A 23,978-nucleotide genomic window follows, 5' to 3' on the forward strand; every position below is an offset into this window, starting at 1 on the left:
GATTTATATAGCAGTGTTCTGTCTAGAATGCAAAACAGTTTTGATGACTCTGCAAGATAGATTAATTTGCTTTAAACTTAAAAAAGAAGGTGTTAATCTCTCAGTAATAGCTGGTCTTCACTAAAACATTTAATATCTGTATCTGGGAAGTTTTTAGTTTAGTACATGATTAACATTTTAATCCATCATTTACTGTTCTAAAATGGGCTCATATTTCTGGAATTCTAGAAAACCTGTTATGAGTGATGCTCTGCATTTTTAGATACTAGATGGTTTTTTTTTTAGCAGCCAGATACCATTTAAACAATGTTTTTTGCAGTATTTTTAATTAATAGGGCTGTTCTTTATATTTGTGGAGTCATTTTGGAGGGCTGACTGTGGATATAATGGGAAAAAACGGGCGGTGATGGCATCTCTGGGATATAGTTCTGGTTCCTGTAGGTCAGGTGTTGGGTTGTGCCAGTTGTACGAGCCATTCCTCTCCAAAGGGGGCTGCACTTCAGCTGTGCAGAGATTGTGAAGGTGTGTCTACACAACTGTATTCATGGAAGTGAAAGCAAAAGGAAGGTAAGGGGTTTCTTGTAGATACTTTATGTAGGTAAACTGGAAATGAATTATCTCAACTTGTTAGGATGTGGCTCACCAGTTGTTACAACTGAATGAGTTATGCTGCACTTGTTTTTTACAGTGAGGCCTAATAATGCATGCACAGTTGAAGCAGAGTTTATAATTGTGTTATAAATGGAGTTTGCTGGCACAGATAGCCCAGAGAAGTTGTGGATACCTGGAGGTGAGCAACCTGGTCAAGTGGAAGGCGTCTGCCTGTGGCAGGGGGACTGTAACTAGATGCTCTTTAATTTTGTGTGCCCAAATATGATTATCTTAATGAAATGTTTATGTAAGACCAAGCCATGTTCTGTTTGGGCTTTTTTCAGGGTAGTGAAATTTCATGTGAGGCTTTTTGATATCCTTAAGGAAATCTGTAGCATACTTCTGACTCTTCCAGAGTTGGACCCCAGGCTGTGGCTCCCTATTTCTGTGAATGTATTGGGTGAATTGGAGGTAATTAGAGATATTTTAGTGAATACATATTGTAGTAATTCCTTATTTTAAAGCAACATACACCTATTCAGTGACACTACTCCAAAAAGTAGCTAGGTGGAAAGTGGTCTGTTTTGAATGTTTGGGCATATCTGCTTGATTAAATAACTTTAAAAGAGCTTCACAGAAAGAAAACTGATGAGGGAAGTAAATTCTGTTCTGCCTTCTGCATCCATTAAATTGTTCACTAATGCTTCTAAATGCTTTTGCAACCCAGCTGACATCTGATCTTTAGGAATATTACTGAAATCCCCATTGACTTGACTGGTTAGAAAAACAAATTTTTACTTCTTTAAAGTAAACATGTTTTATTTGGAGTAATAGATAGAAATGCAGTGAACTAAAACTGTGGCAGGGATAGACAGGTGTTGCCCTTATGACCTTTTACAGCTGCCATTAACTGGATTGATAAATGTGTAATGAAGGGTAAAAGTTTACTTTCATGCTGGTTTTCTGCTAAAGGTTCTACGTCTTCATGATTTGCTGTTGCAGAAAAGGAGAAACTGAAGTAGAGGCTGCAGTTAATAGGATTCCTGTTATACAGCAGTGCTGAAGGGAGCTGGGGATGTTTGCAGGGTACAATGAAGCAGAAAAAGCACCCAGTAAAATGTGTCCATTTCAGAAATGTGCACTGCAGTACGTAATGTGGACGAAGGTTGGAAGCCCTAGTTCCAGGTATTCCCAGAGAGGGGCTGGAGCAGCACGTCATGGCACAGCAGGCAGCCTGGAACTCAGGGGAGACTGCTGCTCCTTGTGTTTTTACAGCCTTGTAGGCCAAGGCAGGAGATGGAAGAGGAAGTAGTAGGAAAAATGCACCACTGCTAAGGCTCATCTGTTCTGTTTCTTAGGACTTCTGAAGTATCTTGATCCATTTCCAGTGAAAACTGTCATAGCTCATTGGCTCTGATTATGTGTAGCTCGTCTCTCTAGGCTCGTGTTCTGGTCAATGTAGGTCTTTACATATTGAGCACCTCTTTGGTTCCCACTGCCAGGTGAATCTGAAAAGCTCAGCTTGAGACCCAAAGCTTTAGAAACTCTGGTTTAGAGATTAAGTCTGATCAAGTCTGTGTTAGGAGCAGAAATGAAATAAGCAGAAGGCTGAAAGCAACCAGGCAACTCCATTCAACTGAGGTACAGCAAGAACTTTATGGAAGGGATATTGGAGAGTGGAGTTTGTCTCTGACTGCATGTTTCTTACTGTGGTCTGTGTCTCTTTAAATTCAATGTGGTTGTATATTCCTTCTGTTTTCATGCCAGTTTTTAATATTTGTTTAGACAAATACACTATAAAATCTGGTATATAAAAGAACACCTGACAATTTTGTTTGACTCAGTGATAAATACCACTTTTACTTGCATGTAAAATGACACAGTGATATTTAGTTGTGAAACTTAGGCACTTAACAAGGGAAAACTACTTTTGGAACAACAAAAACTGAAGAAAATAGGTGGCTATGAAGTAGCAGTTAAGACATTTTTAATGTTACATGTAAAAAGTGATAATATAAATTGTTAACCGTTCTAGTGAACCTTTAAAAATAAGTGGAACCCAGGCGCTAATACAGAGTTTAAATTTTTTTCATACTTAGATTACTTGCCAAAGATTTATCCATTTTGATGGGTCAGATAATATTTTGGGATAGCTGACAGGGTTTTTTTCTACACCAAAGCTCATTAAAGCAGATTTCATTGTTCTGAAAGGAGATATGCCTTTAGAGAACATTTCATTTAGTGATATTGCTATTCTTTTCTCTTTTTCTCATTCTTATTACCAGAAATAATTCACATTTTAATTCATTTAAAAGGAAAGGGAGAATTAATTAGATTTGCATTGACAAGTTTGCTTTTTTTCTGGAATTGGGAGTGTCTACTGATGATCTTTGTCCTTGTGTTTTCCATGGTGAAGCAGAGATCAGTTCGATTGAACTGTAAATGCAATAATAGAAGAACTGAGTAGTTGTCAAAGGTCATTTCAGTTCTGTGTAGTAATAGGGGAAAAAAATAACTGTGTTAGATATTAGGAATGCACAGTTTTGCCACTGTGTAAATTGGCCATACTCCCAAATCATGAACATTTGATGCTGTTTTGGTGGTGATATACCTAAAGAATAGGGTAAAGGCTAATAAGGATGATTAGAGGCATTCAGAAGGCTTCCATGGATACTTTTAGTTTCATGACTTGATGAGTCCATGTACCTTGGGTAAAATCCTGAGTATCATAAAAAACTGAATAGAATGTGGTGGGCACTTTGGTAGCACAAGAAAATACCCAGTTGAATTGAGGCTGGGATTTTTTAATAACTCCAAGTTGACTTCTACATAAAGCACAAATAAACTGTGCCCACTCTCATTTTGGAGGCAAAAATGTATAAATGTGTCTGAAAACAAAGCAACTGAGCGGATTTACATAGAACTCTGGCATTAAATGGTAATACAGACTCTGGCTTAAAAGTCAAACTATCCTGGGAGTCCTGATGCTGTTTGTTCTTGGTCTTGCACTTTTTTTCTCAAGAATTTATTACAGAGAGGGTAATGGAGAGACTTTGGGTCTTTCCTGTTAGGATTTTGTGATGATGTTGTCAGTAGAGTGGTAGGTTATGGAAATGTCTCAGGTAGGTTGCAGATGTGCTGCTGTTGGACAGGATTCAGTGTGTGTGAGAAGGGGGCACGTGGGCTAATCCTGGAGACGAAAGGGTTTCAGTGCTACTACAATTTACAGCACTTCATCTAACAAGGTTTTTGCTTTAGCAAAATGTCTTGCATTTAAATGTGGCATCTGTTGTTCTCTTTGTGCTGGGACATGCCCAGGAAGGCGATGACTGAAGAGTTGTGTATGTCCCTACTGAATTTTGGAGTCAGGTCTAGGCGTTGTCCTAGGCAGTCTACTTGCGCGTTAGGCACTGATAAGGAACTGCCTTGGTCACTCATACTAACAGTGATATCAGAATAGCAGTTTAGGAGACCCAAATCTCTGCAAGATCATCTGTAAATTGGTGATTGGAGTTTTAGAAAATGTTTCACCTTCACTTTGATTGTGCTGAAATATAAAGGGAAGACTCGCAGCACCACAAACTGTTGATATGCTTTTCCCTTGCCTTTTCCAAAGATACTGGGAACCGTTTTGGTAAATGGAACCTGTGGTGGTTTAATTTTTATTTTGTGCTCAGACCTCATTCTTACTTCAAAACTGCAGTTTGTGGTGTTCATTTATTTAGATACCTTAAATCCAGAGAACAGTTCTCTGTGGGCTTTCTTTAGGTCAGTTTTTCACATTGCTGTGAACCATTCTCAAGGTTCATTAAATCAACTTCTTAAATTTTTTAACTTCTATCAATAGCTTGCCATAGCTTAATTGCTATACAGTTTGTTCTGAAAAGCATATTTATTCAGAAGGTAATGAATCTTGTTTAAATACAGTCAACTGCATTGACTTTGTCCCTGTTTTATCTTCTACTTACTGCTCAAACCTTTGGTAGTAGACTTAGAAGGTCACATCTGAAGGATTTCTGTACCTGTACAGAGTTCAGCAGGATGGGAAGTCTGTTCTGTCTGTAGCAGATGTTCCATTATGTCCATTATGCACACTTTAATATAAAACCACGTTTCTATAGATTAGAACTTTAGTTGTTTGCAGTGTGTGACGCTCAGTAGATTGTAGCACAGGGTGGGGTGCTCAGAAAGTTCCCAGGTCAGTACTGTGTGTGGCCATGAGCACTCAGCTTTTTCCTCATCTTGGCTGGTGGTTTATATGTGTTGTGAGGCTGCTTGCTCTTACTTTGTCTGCAGAAATGTGATTGTGGCTCAGAGCTTAGGTGCAGAAGTGTTTCCATCTCTCCAAACCCCTCTATACAACAGTAACATCTACTTCCAGGAAAAAAAAAAAAAAAAAAAGAAGAGAAAAAAAACAATGAAAATGAAGGGGTTTATTAAAGGTGTGACCCAGAAGATATAAGGTGGTGATTATTTTACTGTTCCCCAGGGTGTGTTTATTTTGAGCCTTGATCAAAATCACCTTTAAAACTTCTTTTAAAAGTAAGAATGACATAACATACGCAGTGAAAACCAAAACTGGTCAAAGAATGGAACCATATCCAAACAAAGAAAACAAACTCGGATAAGTCAAATATAAAAGCATAATAAGGCACACCTAAAGGCATCCTATGAAACAGCTGATGGCATCAAAACAGTAATAAAACTTGTCAGTTGTTTTAGGAACTATCTATTTGCTTCTGGTTAGGTAGGATGGTTCAAGAAAAAATGTCGTAGCAAAGTAACTCAGGTTTTGGTGTTGATGGTGCTGTTTTCCATGGAGAAGTTAATGGAATACTGTTTGTATTACTGACATCATCCTCTGAGAGGGGACTCTGGCTGTACTGGAGCAGATTAGGAATGATGTGGGCATGTAGAGATGAGATTGTGGGCATTTGGAATGGCCAGGCCTACCTGCAGCCCCAAGTCTCGTTATTTGAGCAGCAGGTTTTAAAATTGCTATGCAGTGTAGAATCGCTTTCATCAGCTGCATGCAGTTTCTCCAGTCTTCCCTTTATTCTGATTGTTTTTGTTGCCCTTTTGTGGACTAAATCTGGGAAGTGATCATTTAAAAGTAAAAATGCCCTTTTCAGGGACTGTTTTTTAATTAGATTATTTCAGGTTTTGTTTTGATTGGAGATCAAATAGCTGTTGGCACTCACACTATAGTTGCTCAATTTCCCTTTCTGTTCTTCTCTTTAGTCATACTTTGTCGTGTTTGTGCCACTTGTATTGATGGAGCTGTGTTTGGTTTTTTACAGTGACGACAGTTCCTGTCTCACCTCTTTGATGGAAGAGGACTATGACCCAGAAGTGAACTCTTCACTGTAGAACAAGAAGCTCTTGTGGATTAATTGTGTCCCTTTAAAAGCAGCACCCAGTCTACAAAAAATAGAGTAGAAGAGATTATTTTTGGACCTGGCTTTTTTTTGTTCATGTGACCTATGTTTCAGCATGTAAATGGTGAAAAACAGGGAGAACATTTGTGCCTGCTTCTGAGCTTTATATCAAGTAGTGCTTAGCTCTCTGGAGCATTACCCAAGTTACGTGAAGACTAGAGTATATCCTAACATTCATTTTTTAAAATATTTTACCTTTTTTTAGCAGATGTATGTGATAAAAATGAAATTTATATTTTAAGAGCACTTGGGCAGATGCATCTTGTTTAGATCTCAGCATTTAGGGCAAACATTTTTATGTAACATCTTTTTTCCTGAGTGTTTAGATTGATCTGCTGCAGATCATGACCTGTCCAGCAGCCTTGAGTGTATCTGTTCAGTATTAACCATGATGTTGCTCTGAATGTTGTCACGCAGACTTGACAAACCTTTTTGTAATGTAAAGGTTGATTTCTGTACTACCACGACCAGAGGAAATTTAATGAGGTGAACGTGGGCGTGGCTTTTTTAAATATAAATTACCTTCTTAGGTATCTTTTTTTTGTAGTGAGAGTGCAAAGAGAGGGTAAAATGAGCAGCTGAGGGGGTGAAGGGCGCATTTGGCACGAAGCGCGGCCTCTCGTGCTCTGCTTTGAGACGCACTGTTGCCTCAAGGCTGGCCTTCCAGAACTCTGCAGAAGGAAGGAACCCAGAGGTCACTGAAGCACACAGACTGAGGACATTGGACTGCAGAGGCCAAACTCAGGGTGAGTGATCATATGTATTTACTACTTTACTTATACTGTGTTGACTTGCTTCTAGGTAAATTAAAGTTGCAAAATAAAGCAAAATGGTGGATTGGAGAATCTTCCACAAAAAAAGGTGGAATTCAGCTATACGGTGCAGTAGTGAAATGTTCATAATTTTGAGCAGTTACAATTGCTATGATACGTTGGAAAGAACAAAGGGGTGCAGGAGCTGGCATGTGGTTGTCTTTCAGGTCTCTGATCTGCTTTGAATGTCACCAGTTGGTCATATTTGATTTACAGCCTCTGGAATAAAACATGCAGACTGTGAGGCAATGAAGGATTGTACCCCAAATTCTGTCATGTCTTGATTTTTACATCTGCCTTGTATGGATTTTCTTTGCCATTGGTTCTGTTTTCTTACCCCTCCACACCCATTCTGTCATGAACCTCTTGGGTGTGTTAATTGTAAACAGGAAGTAACTGGAACTGTTGAAGTTCTTACCTGTTTCAGTCAGAGGAACAGTGTAAGCATGAGAAGAAAAATGCTCAAATATAATACAAAAAACTTCAGCACTTTACCCCTCCTATTTATATGGGCCAAACACTGAGAGATAAATTGTATCATTATTTCAGTTTTAATAAGATGACAGGGAATTCTTCACATTTACAGAGCCTGGCCATGAGGTTTGATGCCTCATTTTATTGAAGGGAGACACTGGACCTAAATGGCGCAGCATGACTTTGTTCCTGCCTGGCTTAACTTCTCAACACCACAGTCAACCAAGGTAACATTAATACAGATCAGCTTCTTTCACAGCTCTGGCCACGGGTAAGATCAGTGTGTTGGTTTCTCTGTGATTCTGTGTGAGACAGGTGGATTTGTGAGCTGTTGTGATCCCATCCAGGCTCATTGACGTTGCTGGCTAATCAATGCAATTATGGATGCTGTATTGAAAACTGATACAGGAATGGGGGGGGTTGGTGGTTTTTTCAGTTAGCCAAATGTCACTGCTGGGCTGACAGGCTTCTGGAGAGTCCAAATGAGTGCTTCATTACATGTTTACTTTCTGCAGTCCCCTGCAGCCACCTTTGAGAAACATGGAGAGCATCTTCCACGGGGAGAGGGCCGCTTTGGCGTGAGCCGTAGGAGACACAACTCTTCCGATGGATTTTTCAATAATGGGCCCCTCCGAACTGCAGGAGGTGAGTAAGGATCAGAATGCAGCCTGAGAGCAAACAGTTGGAAATATTCTACAGAATTAAGAATTCAGCAGAATAGAAACATTTTCCCAAACTGTACCTTTTCAAAGCATCCTGTGAGGAAGTTGTGCTATTCTCTTCTCCTTTGCAATGTGCTCAGGCCTTAAGAGGTTTTCATAGTAGCTGTATGTGCATTGTGTAGCTTGATTTGTTTTCTGATATAATCACACAGTACTTAATAAATCCAGCTCACCAGTTCCTTAGTGGGCACTGGCTGAACAACAAGAAAAACAACCTGATATTTTAAGTGTTCTGCATACTGTGTTGATTTTTTTAAATTGCATCCTTATCTCCTTTTGTTTAGACTGCTGGCATCAGCCGTCCCTTCTCCGCCATGATTCTGTAGATTCTGGTGTTTCTAAAGGAGCTCATGTTGGGCTTTCTGGCAGTCAGCCTGGCTGGCATGGTCCCTCACGGGGCCATGATGGTGTGAGCCAGCGTGGAGGAGGAGGAACTGGAGTTCATCGCCACTGGAATGGCAACTTCCATTCTCGGAAAAGTTCCGCCTTTCAAGAAAAGCTGCCTGTTGAATCCAGGGAAGAGAAGAAGGAAGATAAAGAACATTTGCAGTTTGAGGAGGAAGACTTTGTAAGTGTGTAGCTTCTCATTAGAAGGGGAAGGTGTGAGAAATGGCTTTTCAGATCTCGTTTGCATTAGCATTGATAGGTGGTGAGGATCTAGAATTGCATTCCATACGTGACAAATTTAACAAAATTATTCCGGCACTGATCGGATGCTGATGGGTATCCAGAGCCTCAGGACTTGAAGACCTGTTGGATTATGGGGTTTGGCTCATATGTTTTGCCAAATGTTTATTGTGAACTGAAGGCATTGTAACATTCAAACCAGGTCCTCAGTGAAACCCATAAGGTAACAGAGGAAGAGTAGTTGTATTGACTTTGTGGCTTTGCTTACAAAGCCTTTTTTTGCTCCTAGAAATACATCTGTTCAGTTTATCTTCAGTCTGCCTTCTTCAGTCTTCCTGTCTCCTTCACTGTTGGTGTTTGTGATAACCTTCCCAAGCTTGTTCATGACATGCTCAGACTTTAGCCACCATCTGCCTTGAATCTTCTGGAACAGTATTATCAGAGATGTTTTCCTCTCTCTCTCTAATCTGTGGATCAGGGTTTCTTGAGCCATTTCTTCCATCAGCATCTCCAGATGACCAACTTTCTTCTTACTCAGCATTTTGATTCATGTGGCATTATCAGTATGATAGTCTCTTACATCCTGGCTCTATTTTTACTGGAATATCTTTAGTTTTTCAAACTTTATCAAACAGTACTTGAATTTACAGCTTTCATCCGTACCATGTGCCTTCCTTAATGCTAATGCTTTGAGAGATGTGCACCTTTTCTGCTTTCTCTTTTCAATTTAATTCTATTTGTCCTAACCCCTGAAGAGTGTTATATTATCAGACCATGTGTTTTTCTTTCTGCATCTATTTCTTGCTGTCTCTAGGCTCTTCTTAACCAGTGTAATGAGAATATCCTCTGTAAGGTTCTGGTAACTCTGTCCCTTCCCCTAATGCAGTTCCTCTGTCTTCATCTTGAGTGCTAAAGCCTTTACTGCCTCCTGTCATGAGAGGTTCTGGTGATACTGTGCACACTTGTGTGTATCATCATGATGAAGTTTTTGCTGTCTTATTCAGCATTTGTCTCTGCAAGGCTGTTCACAGCTAAAATTGTTGTGGCAGTTTGATGGCTTCTGCTCAGGAATTTACGAGTCAGAGTGAAATACTTGAATACCCACAGCTGCTTCAGGCCAAAATCCAGAGCCTACACTTAAATTGCCACAGGAGGTAGTTTGATTTAAGCTGCTGGGTTTTTTTTTCAGTGAAGGGCCTGGGAAGTGATTGCATGCTCTTGTTCAGCTGCTGCTGCTTGGAGCAAGAGCCTGCATCACAGAGTAGTTAAGAGCTGGAGAGTGGGAATAAAGCTTGTGTGTGGATTTCTACTAGCTGATTTCTCAAAAATATATTGTAATTCAGGCTTTCTATATGCCTGTTTTTTTGACTGTCAGAAGTCTGTTGAAATCTAGAAATATTGCAATGGTTGCAACTGTGCAATCTCTTGTTGTCTATCTCGGTCTAAATCTTTCTTCCACGTACTTCATTCTCCTCTTCAGTGCCTTGATGAGTGTCTTCCCCAGCTACATGGCTGTTTCTTCGCTAATTACTTCCCTCATTTTTAAGATGATAATACCACACACTGGCTAGCAGCAAGCTTTGTTTAGTAACCCCTGTACTGTCTCTGCCATAGGGTGAAACTGATGTATGCTGTGGTTAAGCGTGTAGCTGTTAGGCCTGGCAACACTTTTCCTGAGAGGTCTGCAAAGCAGGCTGTTTGTCTAAGTGTGAGCGCCCCTGCTATAAAACTGACCTGTAGCTAAAAATTGAAGCACTTAAACAGAGGAGTTTCTGGAGACTGAGGCGGGAATTTATGCTATGGTGTGACATTTTTTCCTTACTCTTACAGAACAGAAATACCTACTATTTCAGATGCTCACTATTACAGAGTTATGCTGTCACCATAGTAACTGACATGTGAGGAATTCATTAAAAAGAGGAAAAAGATGGCTGTATTTGAACTGAGGTTATTTGGGACAGGGGAAGAGGAATAGCTAATCAAGAACACTTGTCATTGAGTGCTCAGATTTTCTTCACTCTGCTTTGAGCTTGGACATGTCTATAGTTGTTCCACCAAGTTGAATTGTGAAACTGAATCTCATGTAAGTGTGCAGAGAGCACGGAGTCTGCATGCACTCTTGTCCTAAAAAGTGGACTTTGAAGTTTAATACAAATTTAAATGTAGCTTGTTTTTTTTTTTATTGTTAGTAAGTATATTCCTTTACATTATGAATCTAGTATTGCTTCGGGGTGTTTTTTTAAATTGGCTCATGCATAATTATTGTATTAAAATACTTATGAAATTAGGATAGATTCTTCATTGACTAATGATGTGGATTCTATTTTATTTTTTGAGCTGCTGATCAAATACCTAATTTTTTAATACATGTACTGGTTGGTAGAATCTACTTAATTATAGTAGAAGACTAAAGGAGTTATCCTGAACCCTCTGGTAGTTCCATTGGAAATACAGCAGAAACCAAGGAGAAGGCAAACTTGATTTTCTGATGACTTGTGGCAAAGCGCTCTCTTCCACTTCAGCTGCTGTTCAGAGAAATCTACCCATCCTCTGGGTTCCTGGAAGCAAAATGTTAATACTGATTATTTTTTGTTATATGTGATATAACAATGTATTCATGTACATTGTCTTTTTACAGCCATCTTTGAATCCAGAAGCTGGAAGACAGAACAACCAGAACAAACCTTTAGGGACACCTTCTGGAGTATGGGGTAGGTAAAGGTCACTGTACATAATGCTGATGACAGAGCAGAAAGTTGTAACTGGTGTTTAAATGCTGGGTTTTTCACTCAAAAATATTTTAAAAATTTAAGTGAAGCAGACAGTTTGCTGCCTTCTGTCCTTTGCTGTTTTCCTCCCACAATCTTCCCTAATCTTTTGGCCTTTTTATGTATTTGAAACTATGCTTGTCTTGTCATAAAAAAACAGCCAGTGGCAGTAATGTCACTGTTCTGTGTTCGCTTCCTGTCGTGCTGCAGTTACAGTTTCACACAGGCATCACTTGAAGGGCAGAGCAGATTGGAGCGAACTAGACATTAGTTCCTGACTTGAGATCTTCATAGTGGAAATACAGCAAAGCTGTCATAGTTCTGTGTTTAGTTGATTTTTTTAAACTCAGAACAGCCTTGCTTTTGATCCTGATGTACTCTGTGAATCTATGCCTTTAAAAAAAAAGTGAAACAAGGTACCAATTCTAGCAGTTAAACACAGATTTGTTAATAACTGGTTGGATTAGTTGGGTTAGATACTGTAAATTGTACAAATGCAAAAGAAACTCAGAAACACTTCTTGCAATACTGTTGGGTTGTATTCTTTTTGCATGTTTGTCAGGTAGCTGTTGTTCTGACAGCATTTATAGGGCATTTATCTGTTTATACTATTAGTATTTTTTAAATTGTTATGCTCCTGGAAATATGTTTATTTGACCTAAGAAGCATTAACTGTGCTTGTTTGTAAAAGCAGCGTGTCTTTTGAAGTATAGGTTATGTAAATATTTTTGCTGTGTTAGTGAACTAATAAAGCTGATCCATGGTTGCTCAAAAAAATACTCATACCTGTTTCTGATTTCTGTAGAATGGTGCAAGACTGTTAACTGATGTCACTGTAGGTTTTTCCTTTCAGCATCAAGGGAGCTGTTGTGTTTGAATTAGAAAAGATTGTGTTTAGCTATCCACATCCAGTATCTTCTCTCTGAGCTGAAACAAAAGAGCAGCTGATGGTCTCAGAATCAGATGTGCAGTGTCTAAGATGGAGAGGGAGGAACTGGACCAGTGTACTGAAGCTGTTCTGAAACTGGATATTTGTATTTCAGAATCTCTTGTTCTGTTTTTACAGAAAACCCCCCTAGTGCCAAGCAACCTACCAAGATGCTGGTCATCAAAAAGGTTTCAAAAGAGGATCCTTCTGCCGCCTTCTCAGCTGCATTTACATCACCTGTTTCTCACCTGGCAAATGGCAACAAAGCCACCACCATTGTCCCAAGTGTCTACAAAAATCTGGTTCCTAAACCTGCAGCTCCTCCTTCCAAGGTACAGAGGGTTCCAACCAAATTAGTGAACTGCAGATCAAAGGAATCAACCCCCCAACAAGTAGCAGGAGTTGGAATCCAGTAGTTTCTGGGCAGTGGCTTTTACAGTAGAGATCTATTTGCTACTAAAGTTGTTCTCTGTTAAAATGCCTTCTGGGTTTGTCCATAGGGAGAGCTAACCTCTGACTACACTGCTGTCTATTTCAATGGGTGTGTCCTCATGCATGAGACAAATCCTTATCTTAATAAGACAAAATGAGCACTGCTGGAGAGGTGGAATGTGTGCTGCTATGTGCTTGAGCTGTTCACATGACTACCTTGAAAAATCTTTATTGGGTTACAATACTTTGATGTATCCAGAACAATAGAGGCTAAGATCAGATTAGATTGTAACATCCTGCAATTCAGGTGTAATTTAGTTGAGCCTTAAAAACAATCTGGAAAAGCCATGGAGTTTGTGCTGTAGTTCTTTTACTGAAGGAAATACAGTCGTGCTGAAAAAAGTAGGTTTTTTTCCTTAGTTCTAGGCTTAGTCTTGCCCATTTCTCTGGAGAAACAACATGTATGGATGGATTAGAAATTTTGAAGAATTAATAGTGAAAGTATTTAAAAAGCTAAAAAAAAAAGTTAGCTCGGTTATTCTTTAAAGAGATGTCCAAATGCTTTGAGTTCTAAAATGTATTAATTACTAATGCTGGCTGCGACATTCCAACAAAATCTTCCCTATGATTACAGTAGAAAATTCTTAACACACTTGAAAGATAAAAACAAAAAAAGAGATTCACAGCTTCTTTTTGTAAGAAAGCAAGTTTAGATCTTCCCCTTTTGTAAATTTTTGTTAATTCAGGTTAAATTCTGCCAGCTAGAGAAAAAATTGTAGTGGTTAAAATTATTATCAAATAATCCTGTCTAAACATTTAATTTGACAGCTGATCTACTTCTTGGTAAGATGGGATAAATTGACCCATTAGAAAGGGTGTTTATAAGGAGTTTTTCATTCCACACACAGTTTTCAGTGCATGTATGTTCTTGTTTACAAAAGGTAAACAAAATGCAGCTTTTAATGAGTAAGGAGCCTGCTGTGGCTTTTATTTTTGCTTTTACAGCTTGATTGATACATGTGTAGATATAGCCTGACCTGGGTTTAGTCTGGATGTTTTGTGTGTTCTTTGAAACAAAAGGCCAGAGATACAGTTTCTGACCAGACTGTTAGATTGTGTCTGGCTTCAAAGTAAACAGTTTTAGTGAATTACAATGCATACAGCTTGTCTGTGTTACTGACTGTTGGATGCAAAGATAATTTCTGAGGTCTGAAAGTTAATGCTGTACCAGTGTAGAGATTGAGAGATGAAAATGCACTTCTGAAAGTTATGGGAATGTGTGTTGTTACTGCTGGTCATGATATACCCATTGCATTACAATGTAGAATTTGGGCATAAAAATCTGCTTAGCAAATGTAGCAGCTTTAGGAGAAGCTACAAGTGCAACAGTAATTGCACAGCCAGTTGCTCCTTGCAGCTTGCTGTGCAATTACTGTTGCATTCTGAAGCCCATGGACAGAGGTTTTTCATTAATTCAGTCGAGGAGAGCTGCTCTCCAAGCTTTTGCTAACCATGTTCTGAAATTAGACTATGTAGGTTTTGATTCTTCAGATAAAAAGAATACATTATTCAGTGCTCACAGTTGGAATAAAACTGACTGATCTGAAGGTTCAGCATCCATCAAAATATAGTGGTAGGGCTTTTTTTTTTTTTTTTTAGCTTGCTTTACATGTGACATAGATCATTTGCATTCCAGATTGTTTATCTGTATTTAAATCAGAGATTATGACAATATGTAGTGGTACCTGCCTAAGTTCCTTTTAGTTAAGTTTTTACTTCACTAGATCCAGTAGGCCTGAATTACACCAGGATTTATACGTGAAATATTGCAGTCTTGATAACAAAGGAAATGGTCTTTGGCTAGTGACAAAGGTATTAATTTTTTAGATGTCACATTAAGCAGCCTATAAATATGTACTTAGTGATTTAGCTGCTAATTTCTAAGTGTTTACACACTGATGTGGTGCAGTGATTACTGAGGCAGTGTGATATTCCTCGGTGGTGGGGATTGCAGTGGGAAGAATTATCTGATGTCATCGACAGTGCTTTTGTTAATGAATGGTGACCATTAGCAAAACCCAAAGGTGGGGTATCAGCATATCCTTAGCCAGAAAAGCTGTGTGCATTGATGCCTTTTTAAAGTCACAGCCTTAAAGCAGCTGTGGTAGGATGCATTAGCCTGAAGACTTCTAGAAAGTTATCCAGGAATTACAGTGCACAAAGTAGTAAAGGAGTCAAAACATTCCTTTCCACAAGGTCAGCAGTATTGGAAAGCTGTCACAGGAAAACTGAATGAAAAATGATTTTGTTAAGTTGTACCAAGTAGTTCAGAAAGGAAGAGAACTGATGGCAGTGAAATAAGTGTGTTCTTTCTGGCTAATCGAGATGGCCAATAGCTCACAGTCAGGCAATCCATGAAGGTCACACTCAGCCATGCAGGGAAAGCAAGAGGGGTCTGTCTTTGGATCTGTCTGAGCTGTGAGCTGCCCCTTTGTGGAAGCCTGGAGAACAGCACTGGGCAGCTGAGAGTGGGAATGGAAAAGTGCAACCCTGGAGCTGTGGAGAGAAACTTCTTGTCAGAGTCATATTGCACCTAATTTTAGTACAGGCAATAAATATTGTGCAGATCACGATATTTCTGAGGTTTGAAGGGGATGTTTTTAATATGTGCTGTGAGTGCCATAGAATCTCTTTGATAGTGTGGGATGCTCATTTTTAAGTTAGAGGGAAAGAGTAAAGCTGATGGCCTCACTGTGCAATGTATTTTTTAAAAAATTCATAGAACACAGTAGACAGTGACAACATACTGAAATAGTGCCTCTGTTCTCATTGCTGGCAGATTGCAAGATCTGTTGCATCTCAGATTTAGCTGAATCCCATTTGTGCATGAATTATTTTATGAGTGACTTGAAGCTGGCTTCAGAAATCCAGTGGGTCAAAGGAACCTGTATATTTTAATGATCTGACAGTGTCTTGCCAGTGCTACTTGGTACAAGTTTCTTCTTAGGATTGTTTTTGTAGAAACTCTCACTTCACAGTGTTTGTCCCTGACTGATAAGAGAGCTTCAAGAACAACATTCCAAGTAACAAAAACTTATCTTGAAGTCTTTGCTCTTTAGCCAAATGACCAGTATATTCAAAGGGATACTGCAGAGAGTATCCAGGGCAAAACAGCAAGTGATCCTGCACTGCAATAAATTGGCTGCTTTTGCTTCTTTTTCTTGTTATTGTTGCTAAATTGGTGCAATGATAGACACTTTCAGGGCCCTAGGAAATAAATAATTTTCATTCTCATTCAAAACAAAACTATTGCATGATGATCTTCTTCACACAGGGAAACTTCCTATCAAGTGATTGGAAGCCTTTTTTTGTGGTGTACAGTGTTCTCCTAAGAAATGTCATTTTAATTGGGTTTTTTTTTTATTTCCCATCTGTGGATAGCTGTAAGGTGAATTGCATTACACAGTGGTCATTCCAATTAATGAAGGGCGATGCTGGATTTTCTCTGTGAGCTCTTAATGGTGTTTTACTGAAGGGTGGTGCCCATGAACCAGACTTGTGTGTGATTTGGGGAAAACAGAAGATGCCAGGGGAGAAACAACGGGTGTTGAAATAAACCTGTTGAGATTATTGTTGAAGAGGGAAGAAGAAAAGGAAATCCTTTCAACAGCCAACACAGTGTTGTTTATTTATTTCAATACTTGCAAGCAGCCCCTTCTCATGCCTTACCATTTACTGCCCTGTACTTTGTGTTCTCTTCAATACAGCCAAGCCCATGGAAAGCCAACAGAAGTGAACATAAACCAGGCTCGCTGTCCTCCACCCGTGACTCTGCCTTTACCAGTCCAGTGTCTGTAACCAAACCAGCGGTACTGGCAAGTGGCTCAGTCCTCACCTCTCCCAAAGAGGTAAGGGTTGGGCTTGGGGATAGGCTGGGAGCTTTTGCACCTATCACCTACTAGAGCATAAACTCTAGTGTATGATAAAGCCCTCTCTGCATGTGGTACTTACCTTTGCACCCTTGAGGGATGACTCACTTGTACATTCTTAGCACATTCTGCCACATCAGTGATACACTAAAAGAAATAAAAATGGGGTTTACCTGTCTGTAAAGCCATTGATGTTTGTTCAACTGTATTAGAATTTCCTTCCAGTAAAAAAAAAGTACTAATGCTTTAAGTGGTGTTGTGTAACAAGACATGTGTCAGCTTGGTGTTATGGGAGTGCAGATACCAAGAACTGATGTGAATAGGTAGGCAAATTGATTCCCATGATGTTTTTCAGTGTAGGAAAGGAAGGGGAAGGAAGGTGATCTGCCTAATTTCCTTTCTCTGGAACAACAGCACAAGCACTCACATCTGAGTGGGCTGAAGGAGTTTAACATGTGTACATATGACTTTTCAGCTACAGTATCTCTTTTCAGTTTTGACATTGGAAGGAGGTAATCTGCTGAGATGGAAACTGACTTGCCCCTAGTTTTAGTCTGAAGTATAGAGAGAACCTTGAAATACAAATCTCTTAATATTTCAGCAATAACTGTGACAGAGCACAAGAAAAAAAAATGGAAATAGAACAGACAGTGATAAATTCCTGGCCAATGCAGCTGCTCTTTACAGGTTTGACTTGATGATCTTGGAAATCTTTTCCAACCTTAATGATTTTGTGATTCTGTAAATAATGATTCTCAACATCTGAAATTAGCTTGTTTTAACTGTAGAATTGGGGGATTTTTCTAGTTGTGCACTTGTCTTGTTCTGTTATAGGCATTACTTCTAAAATAAGGCCTTGTCATCTTTATGATTCTCTGCTTTGCAGACTTTGCTTTGCAGCAACCTGCGCTTTTCTGCCTTAGCCAGAGCTGAGTGTACAAGCAGTCATTAAAGGCAATAGTTAATACACAGGCACCTGTCACTTTGACAGATAGATCTTACGCTCCGTTTCTTTCCCTTACCTTGCTTTTCTCTCTCTTTAGACCAAGTTCTTTGTGTTGCTGACAGCTTTCTTTTCGTGTAATGCACAGCACAGTATGGGCAGTGTAAATATGTAAACTTCAACAGGCTTTCACCTCGGCAGACAGGAGAGACATTCACTTTGTATCATACAGGAGTAATGCGAGTGTTTCCTTCACCTGCCCCCAAGAAGGTGTTCTGTGAAACTCCAGTCTGTGAAGATGTTGGGTACCAACCTGAGAGCTAAACATAAAGGGCTTAAAAATTACCTCCAACTAAACTGGATACTTGTAATACACTTTTCTTTGAATCTGTTGGAGATTGAGATTATGAAAACACAGGTCTGTGGCCAGCAGATAGTGCTGCAATCCTGGTTGTCCAGGACTACTACACATAGTCTCTGCCTTTTTGTTTCTGAAAGGGGGCAAATTCACCTCCTTCAGAAGTGGTAAAAATAGCACCTTTATTCATAAGAGACCACAGTGTGTTGAAAACTAAAAGGGTGCCAAGTAGCATTGGCCCTGTCCCCACAAGCTAGTCTAAGACAACCAAGCTTACAATACAGCCTGAGTTCTTAAAATGAATTCAGGATTACTTTTCTGGAAGAGTAGCCATCTGTGTTACATAGACATCAGAACAAATCTGAGATGATGCATAGCACTCTCCTTCATAAAAACCCAAACACCCCAAAAAAAAGGCAACACAAAAGAGTGAGATGCCTTATGTTTCAGTCAAAGGGCTCAGCTTACTTCAGAAGAGATGCCAGTTTACTATTTTAGTGCTAAAGAAGAATATTTTGTAAAACATAACCCTTCTACAGAAAGTTACGCATAAAACCAGAATTGAGGTGAAATTCATCCCCTTTCAGAAATCTGTTGTTTTTAAACTTAAGTTGTAACTGTCTTCCCCTGATGTGTAGAAATTGTTTTAGTACCTCAGTAGTTTATTAGAGATTAAAACAGCCACTAGCAAAGAGCTCAAGTTGAGTATTTCAGATTACCAGAAGACATCTAATTTTAGTCTCCTTTGTTCATTGTTACCTTCTGTCACTGCAGTCAAACTAATAGTTACATTGAGAGCTTAATTTCACTCTTGTGTTGGCTTTTTATCATGATAGTTGCAGTCACTCATTAGGTCTGTTACAACTGCTGATTTGTTTCTTACTGTGTTGAATTAGACAAAATCTGGAAGATCTGCCTGAGAAATTACTTCCAGGCTGCTCTTACTTCCTTGCAGGCATTATTTCACACCAGTGTTTCACATGCAACAGCCATTGGAAATATAAGCAGCAGTTGCTGCCTTGTTTTTGGTCTAGTTCCCTTGATCTTTGCTCAGAGCAGTGAGTGCGATAAAAATTTTTGGCACAGGAGATTCATTTTGAAGAGCCTGAATTTGCAACCTTCCTCCGCAACTTAAAAAAAGTGTGTGGGGAGAAAAACACTACAAACTTCAGGAAATTTTACTGGTTTAATCTTGATTTTTTAAAAATCAAAGCATGTACATGAAGAAAAAGTAGTTTTGCATGCAAGATTCCGGTGTCAGTTACCCATAATAATGATTAAATTTCTCATTGTTTTAGAGTAGCCAGACATGAACTCCAGCAGGAGGTTAAGATACTGGGAACTTTCCCATAACACGTTCTTAGATTCCTTTTGTGTGCCCAGTCAAAACATGGAACAGATAAAATTGAAAGCTCACCTTGGTTAGCAGTACTCCTATTGCAGGATCATGGCCAGACACTGCCAGTGGGCCTGGTTCACAGACTCCAGATTATTAAGAAAGCTTAAACATCGTGGAAGAGCACAGGAGGTTTTCTTGTGTTCCTGCACTGAGCTGAGCAGGTTTCCCACAGGCTCCATGGCTGTCCATGTCTGGCTCCACACTGAACCATCTGGGCTGAGTGTACAGAGGCAGCAGCTGGCAACATTCTCTCCAGGGGAGGATTCCAAAGCTGTGGCTGCCTGTTCCGCACCCGGCTGCGGTTAGTTAAGGATGTGACCACTCCCTGAAAGGAGATTACCTCCCCACAGCTTAATTTCAGGGTAGAGTCTGTCAGGATGACTTAAAACGCAAATATGAACTGAGTCTGAGCTGCTTCATTTGCTAATTTTTGTAGGGCAGGAATCCTGCATGAAGTTTTTTGCCCTAATAATCTGTTGTAGGCACCAGCTTGCTCGAGAGAATTACAGTACAAAGGAACAAAATAAACATATTCATGGCCATGTGAATTGACTCCTAGGGGAAGAAAAGAAATTGAGTTGATAATAATAGATGGGAGAAGTAAATGTGCAACACCCATTAGTATTTTGATGGGAATTTGACATTAGGTTGGGATTTTTTGAGGGGTTAAGAGCCACCCAAGGAACTGATGAGTGTTTGAAAGGTGTAAGCACATCCACTGAAGAGGCCTCAGGTTTGCAGCAGTGCAGTTTGATGTGTGTGTTCTCCCTCCCTGTGCAGAGTCCTTCCAGCACCACCCCTCCCATCGAGATCTGCTCCTCACGCCTGACGAAGCTGATGCGCCGGACCACTGACAAAAAGAGCGAATTCCTGAAGGCACTGAAGGATGATAGAAATGGGGAGATAACAGAAAACAGGGAATGTGACAAGCTGGATGATGTAAGATCACTGTCCTTGCTGTGTATACAATCATTACTGTTGAAGGAGTTGGGGCTGAAAAAGCCCTAAGCAGTGTATGTAATTCAGGCTCTGGAAGAGGAAGGGAATGACTCCCACTGGTCTGGCATACGTGCCAGGGGAAATAGTGCACAGCAGTGATGGGGGAAGATGTGTAGCACAGTGAAATGCAAGTGGATAAGTAATAAATGAGGTGGAAGGGAAGATCACAGATATTGAAGGTAATCTAGATTTTTTGCAAGGATTCTCTAAGGAGAGGAACAGTATCGTATTTTAACATCGCAAGTTGCTTTCCAACTTCCCTGTCAAACTGCATTCACAGAAAAGTAGAATTTTGTGCTTGTGAAAGGTGCAGGAATGTGGCTCAAGCCTCAGAGGCTCAGACCAAACCCCCAAATGTATAGATCTGTGCCTTAATGTGCATATAAAGTGTGTCCTTAGGAGCATTTAATTCTCCTAGTTTTCTTGCTGTCACTCTGACATGCTGGTGCTGGCTTTGCAATGCCAGCACTCACTCCCTTGGCACAGCAGCACAGGCCACCAAATGTCCTTCATCCTGTGTTGTCCTGTCACAGCCAGGTACATGTTGCTGCAGCTTCTGTAAAAAACACTGGCTCAAGGTGAGAGGCTTGGCTGGACTTTCAAAGGCAGAAGCTTGAACTTGGAACTGTGCTATTGGCATGGTCTGTGCAAGCACACTTTGATGGTTTTATTTTTCTTTAGATGGAGAGCAACAGCACACCAGAACCAAAGGAAAACTGGGAAGAGAACTGCCATCAGAATGGCCTTTCTCTCCCTTTGCCGGAGGAGGGGGAAAACCTCTCCCATTCATTGGAAGCAGAACACAGGTGAGTAAATGGCAGAATAAAGTGTCTGGATTAAGGTATTCTTAGATTCCTTGGGCTGTGTGAGGAGAAGGAAACAATTTTGAAGAAAACTCTTATTTTTGGGACGCAGCAGTAGCTGTGTTTGTACGGGGAAGGAGGTGTGTGGGCTTTGTGACTAGTACTGGACTGGGTGAGGTCTTATTGAAAGTAAAACCAGACACCAATGACAGATGAGCCAAGGCTTTACCAAGGTCTGTAATTAAATTCCAGTGCTTCTTTAATGCCACATCCCCATGTGTTAATGCTGCTTAGAGATATTTATCTGTCCACAGTGGGAGTCAGCATGAACCAAGGGTGATTCTGGTTAATTTGCAAGCAGGTGTCCTAAATGTAATGATTTGAAGACACACACCACACTTTGTTTGCACTTAGAATACTCCTGTGCTCCTTTACATGTTGTAAAAGTGGAGGAGAGTTAGGAAAATATTTACCTGGTATCTCAGGCTGTATCTCACGTCAGTGAGTAAGCAGTGTGAGCATCTGGTGCAAGCAGATAGTAAGGTTCAGAAGATTCTAAGCTGTGATACTGGCTTGGTTGCCTCATGTCCTTCTTCAGTGTCCTTGAGTTAGAATTTCAAATCCCTGTCTTCCACCAAGCTGGTTATGTACCAATTGTACAGGGCTGCTGATGGTTAAATATTTGTAAAAGACATTGAAAAATGGTGGGTAAACAAAAAGGATTGTTGAAGTGGTCTGTGATAGAGAAGATTCCCTGGTGAATTTGGAGTGATTTACTACAAAACCTTGCTTTTCATGGACAAAGTGTTCCTTCCTTTGTCATTGTTTCCTTGCTTTAGTTCCCATGCCCCTTTTATTTTCTCCACAATCAGGTTATTGAAAGAAATGGGATGGCAGGAATATCCTGAAAATGATGAAAACTACCTTCCCCTCACGGAGGATGAGCTCAAAGAGTTCCAGATTAAATCAGAGCAGGTATGTTTACAGCTCTTGCTACTTGTGACTGCTCTTCTTCCTCTCCTTTCTCAAGGGCTTGTTCTTAAGCGTGTTCAGCAGGACCAAGCATTTAAGGGAGAATGTAGTAGAATGGATGATTCTGCATTATCCATGTGTGTATACACAGTTAAATGTGGCATTCATGTCCACCACAGAGGCTTGGTGACAGTTACTCTCCACACTTCTGCTCGTTTAAAAACTTACTTTCATTCCTACAGCGAAGAAGAAATGGATTTGGGAAGAATGGATTTCTTCAGGGCCGCGGCTCCAGCCTGTTGTTCCACTGGGGAAGCACTTTTAAGACAAAGATTGAGGACTCAGACACAGAAACAAGTAGCAGCGAAACGTCAGATGACGATGCCTGAAACTGGGCACAATAAAATTAAAATAAATAAAACCAACCCAATAAACTCAGTTCATAGTTCAACACGTGTTTGGGGTTGTATAAACTAAACAGAGTTTATTCTGTCTCCAGTCTGTTCAGTTTTTTCTTTTGTTGTTGATACTTCATGCACAAGGGAAATAATTGTATCCCAAAGAAGAGAGAAATTGGCTTCTTTAGCTTTTTCTTTTGGTTTTGCCCTAATGCTTACTAGAAGTTTGTGCAGCTAGCAAATTTTGACAAAAATCCCTTGTGGGGCAGTGCACAAGTTCAGTCGTGTGAGCAGGACACAAGTGGCTGACTGATCTCTGCAACAACAAGCTTCTAACAGTGCCGCCGCATTGCCCAGCGCGCGGTAACGGTGTGCTAAAACAATCATTGTCGATGACAAAATGGCTTTTGAAGTTCTAATTATGTTAAATTAATGCTAATAACATGAATATTTTATTTTATTTTATTTTTTTGGCGGCTCGGGGAGCTTCATCACTTAACCAGGCGTTTGTGGTTTTCTTTTTTTTTTTTTTTTTTGGGTACAGCTGTAAAATATTTGGATATAGGAATTGTTTGTGTTCTTCTTCTTGCAGCCTTGATATTCAGGGTGGATTGTAAAATATAAATTTTTTGTGAGATTTCAAAGATTAAGATTATTTTGATAACATTATTTACAGATTTTAAAAAGTGACTATCACATTGAGTCTGTATGAGGGGGAAAAACTACTGCATCAAAAATAACTAACTTGGAATAAATATTTTGCATCAGTTTGCCAATTCTAATTGTCTTTCTTATGTAAGAGAAGCTTTCCTCTAAGGGACCTGCAACTTTGGGGGTTCAGTAGCACTGGGGATAAACAGTTTCTTCTCCCGCTCTATTTTTCCACTTGGCAAACATTGCTGTAGTGCTCAGACTGCAGGAGCTGAACTCTTCCTTTAAGAAGGGAGAGGGAGAACAATGCTGAGATGACAGTCCATGTTTGGGGATTTTTTTTAAAGAAAATAATTCAAAATTATCTTCTACTAAAGCAGTTTGCTTTTTTTTCCGCTTCATACAAAATGATGAAGCTCGACCGGTCGGTGTCACTTGTTCCTAGTGCAATGCTGCTGTTTATGTTCACAACGTGGCAAGGGAATGTCTGAATCCAAAGCTGTTTTCATTGAAATCTTTTTTAAAAATTCATGAAAACATTTCTATTAGATTAAAAAGAATTTTACAAACAACTCAGTTGTGGCCTAAGCTATTTTAGTGTCTGGTGTAAGTTCAGCTTGTGCACAAAGGTTTTGGATGGATTGGAAAGTGCTCTGGGGTTGTGCAGTGTTGGCAGGGGTGTGGGACAGAGTCACACTGCTGACTTGAGGGGGTTTGTCCCAAGGTTGTGCCTG

General features: G+C 39.8%; 1 protein-coding gene across 1 annotated transcript in view; it reads left to right on the forward strand.

The window, feature by feature from the left end:
• The window catches only part of GPBP1L1 (GC-rich promoter binding protein 1 like 1), a 32,375-nt gene extending 8,559 nt beyond the window's left edge, over positions 1 to 23,816 (forward strand). The window contains exons 2-12 of the mRNA XM_066555831.1: positions 5,892 to 6,775; positions 7,428 to 7,542; positions 7,831 to 7,960; positions 8,322 to 8,605; positions 11,303 to 11,375; positions 12,499 to 12,692; positions 16,560 to 16,700; positions 20,202 to 20,360; positions 21,102 to 21,226; positions 22,096 to 22,198; positions 22,438 to 23,816. Coding sequence (XP_066411928.1) covers positions 7,483 to 7,542; positions 7,831 to 7,960; positions 8,322 to 8,605; positions 11,303 to 11,375; positions 12,499 to 12,692; positions 16,560 to 16,700; positions 20,202 to 20,360; positions 21,102 to 21,226; positions 22,096 to 22,198; positions 22,438 to 22,584 — 1,416 coding nt within the window. The 5' untranslated portion in view covers positions 5,892 to 6,775; positions 7,428 to 7,482 and the 3' untranslated portion in view covers positions 22,585 to 23,816. The remainder of the gene's footprint in view (positions 1 to 5,891; positions 6,776 to 7,427; positions 7,543 to 7,830; positions 7,961 to 8,321; positions 8,606 to 11,302; positions 11,376 to 12,498; positions 12,693 to 16,559; positions 16,701 to 20,201; positions 20,361 to 21,101; positions 21,227 to 22,095; positions 22,199 to 22,437) is intronic.
• The last annotated feature ends 162 nt before the right edge of the window (positions 23,817 to 23,978 follow it).

This window comes from Molothrus aeneus, chromosome 9 (assembly GCF_037042795.1).
Source record: "Molothrus aeneus isolate 106 chromosome 9, BPBGC_Maene_1.0, whole genome shotgun sequence".
NCBI classification, from domain to species: Eukaryota; Metazoa; Chordata; class Aves; order Passeriformes; family Icteridae; genus Molothrus; species Molothrus aeneus.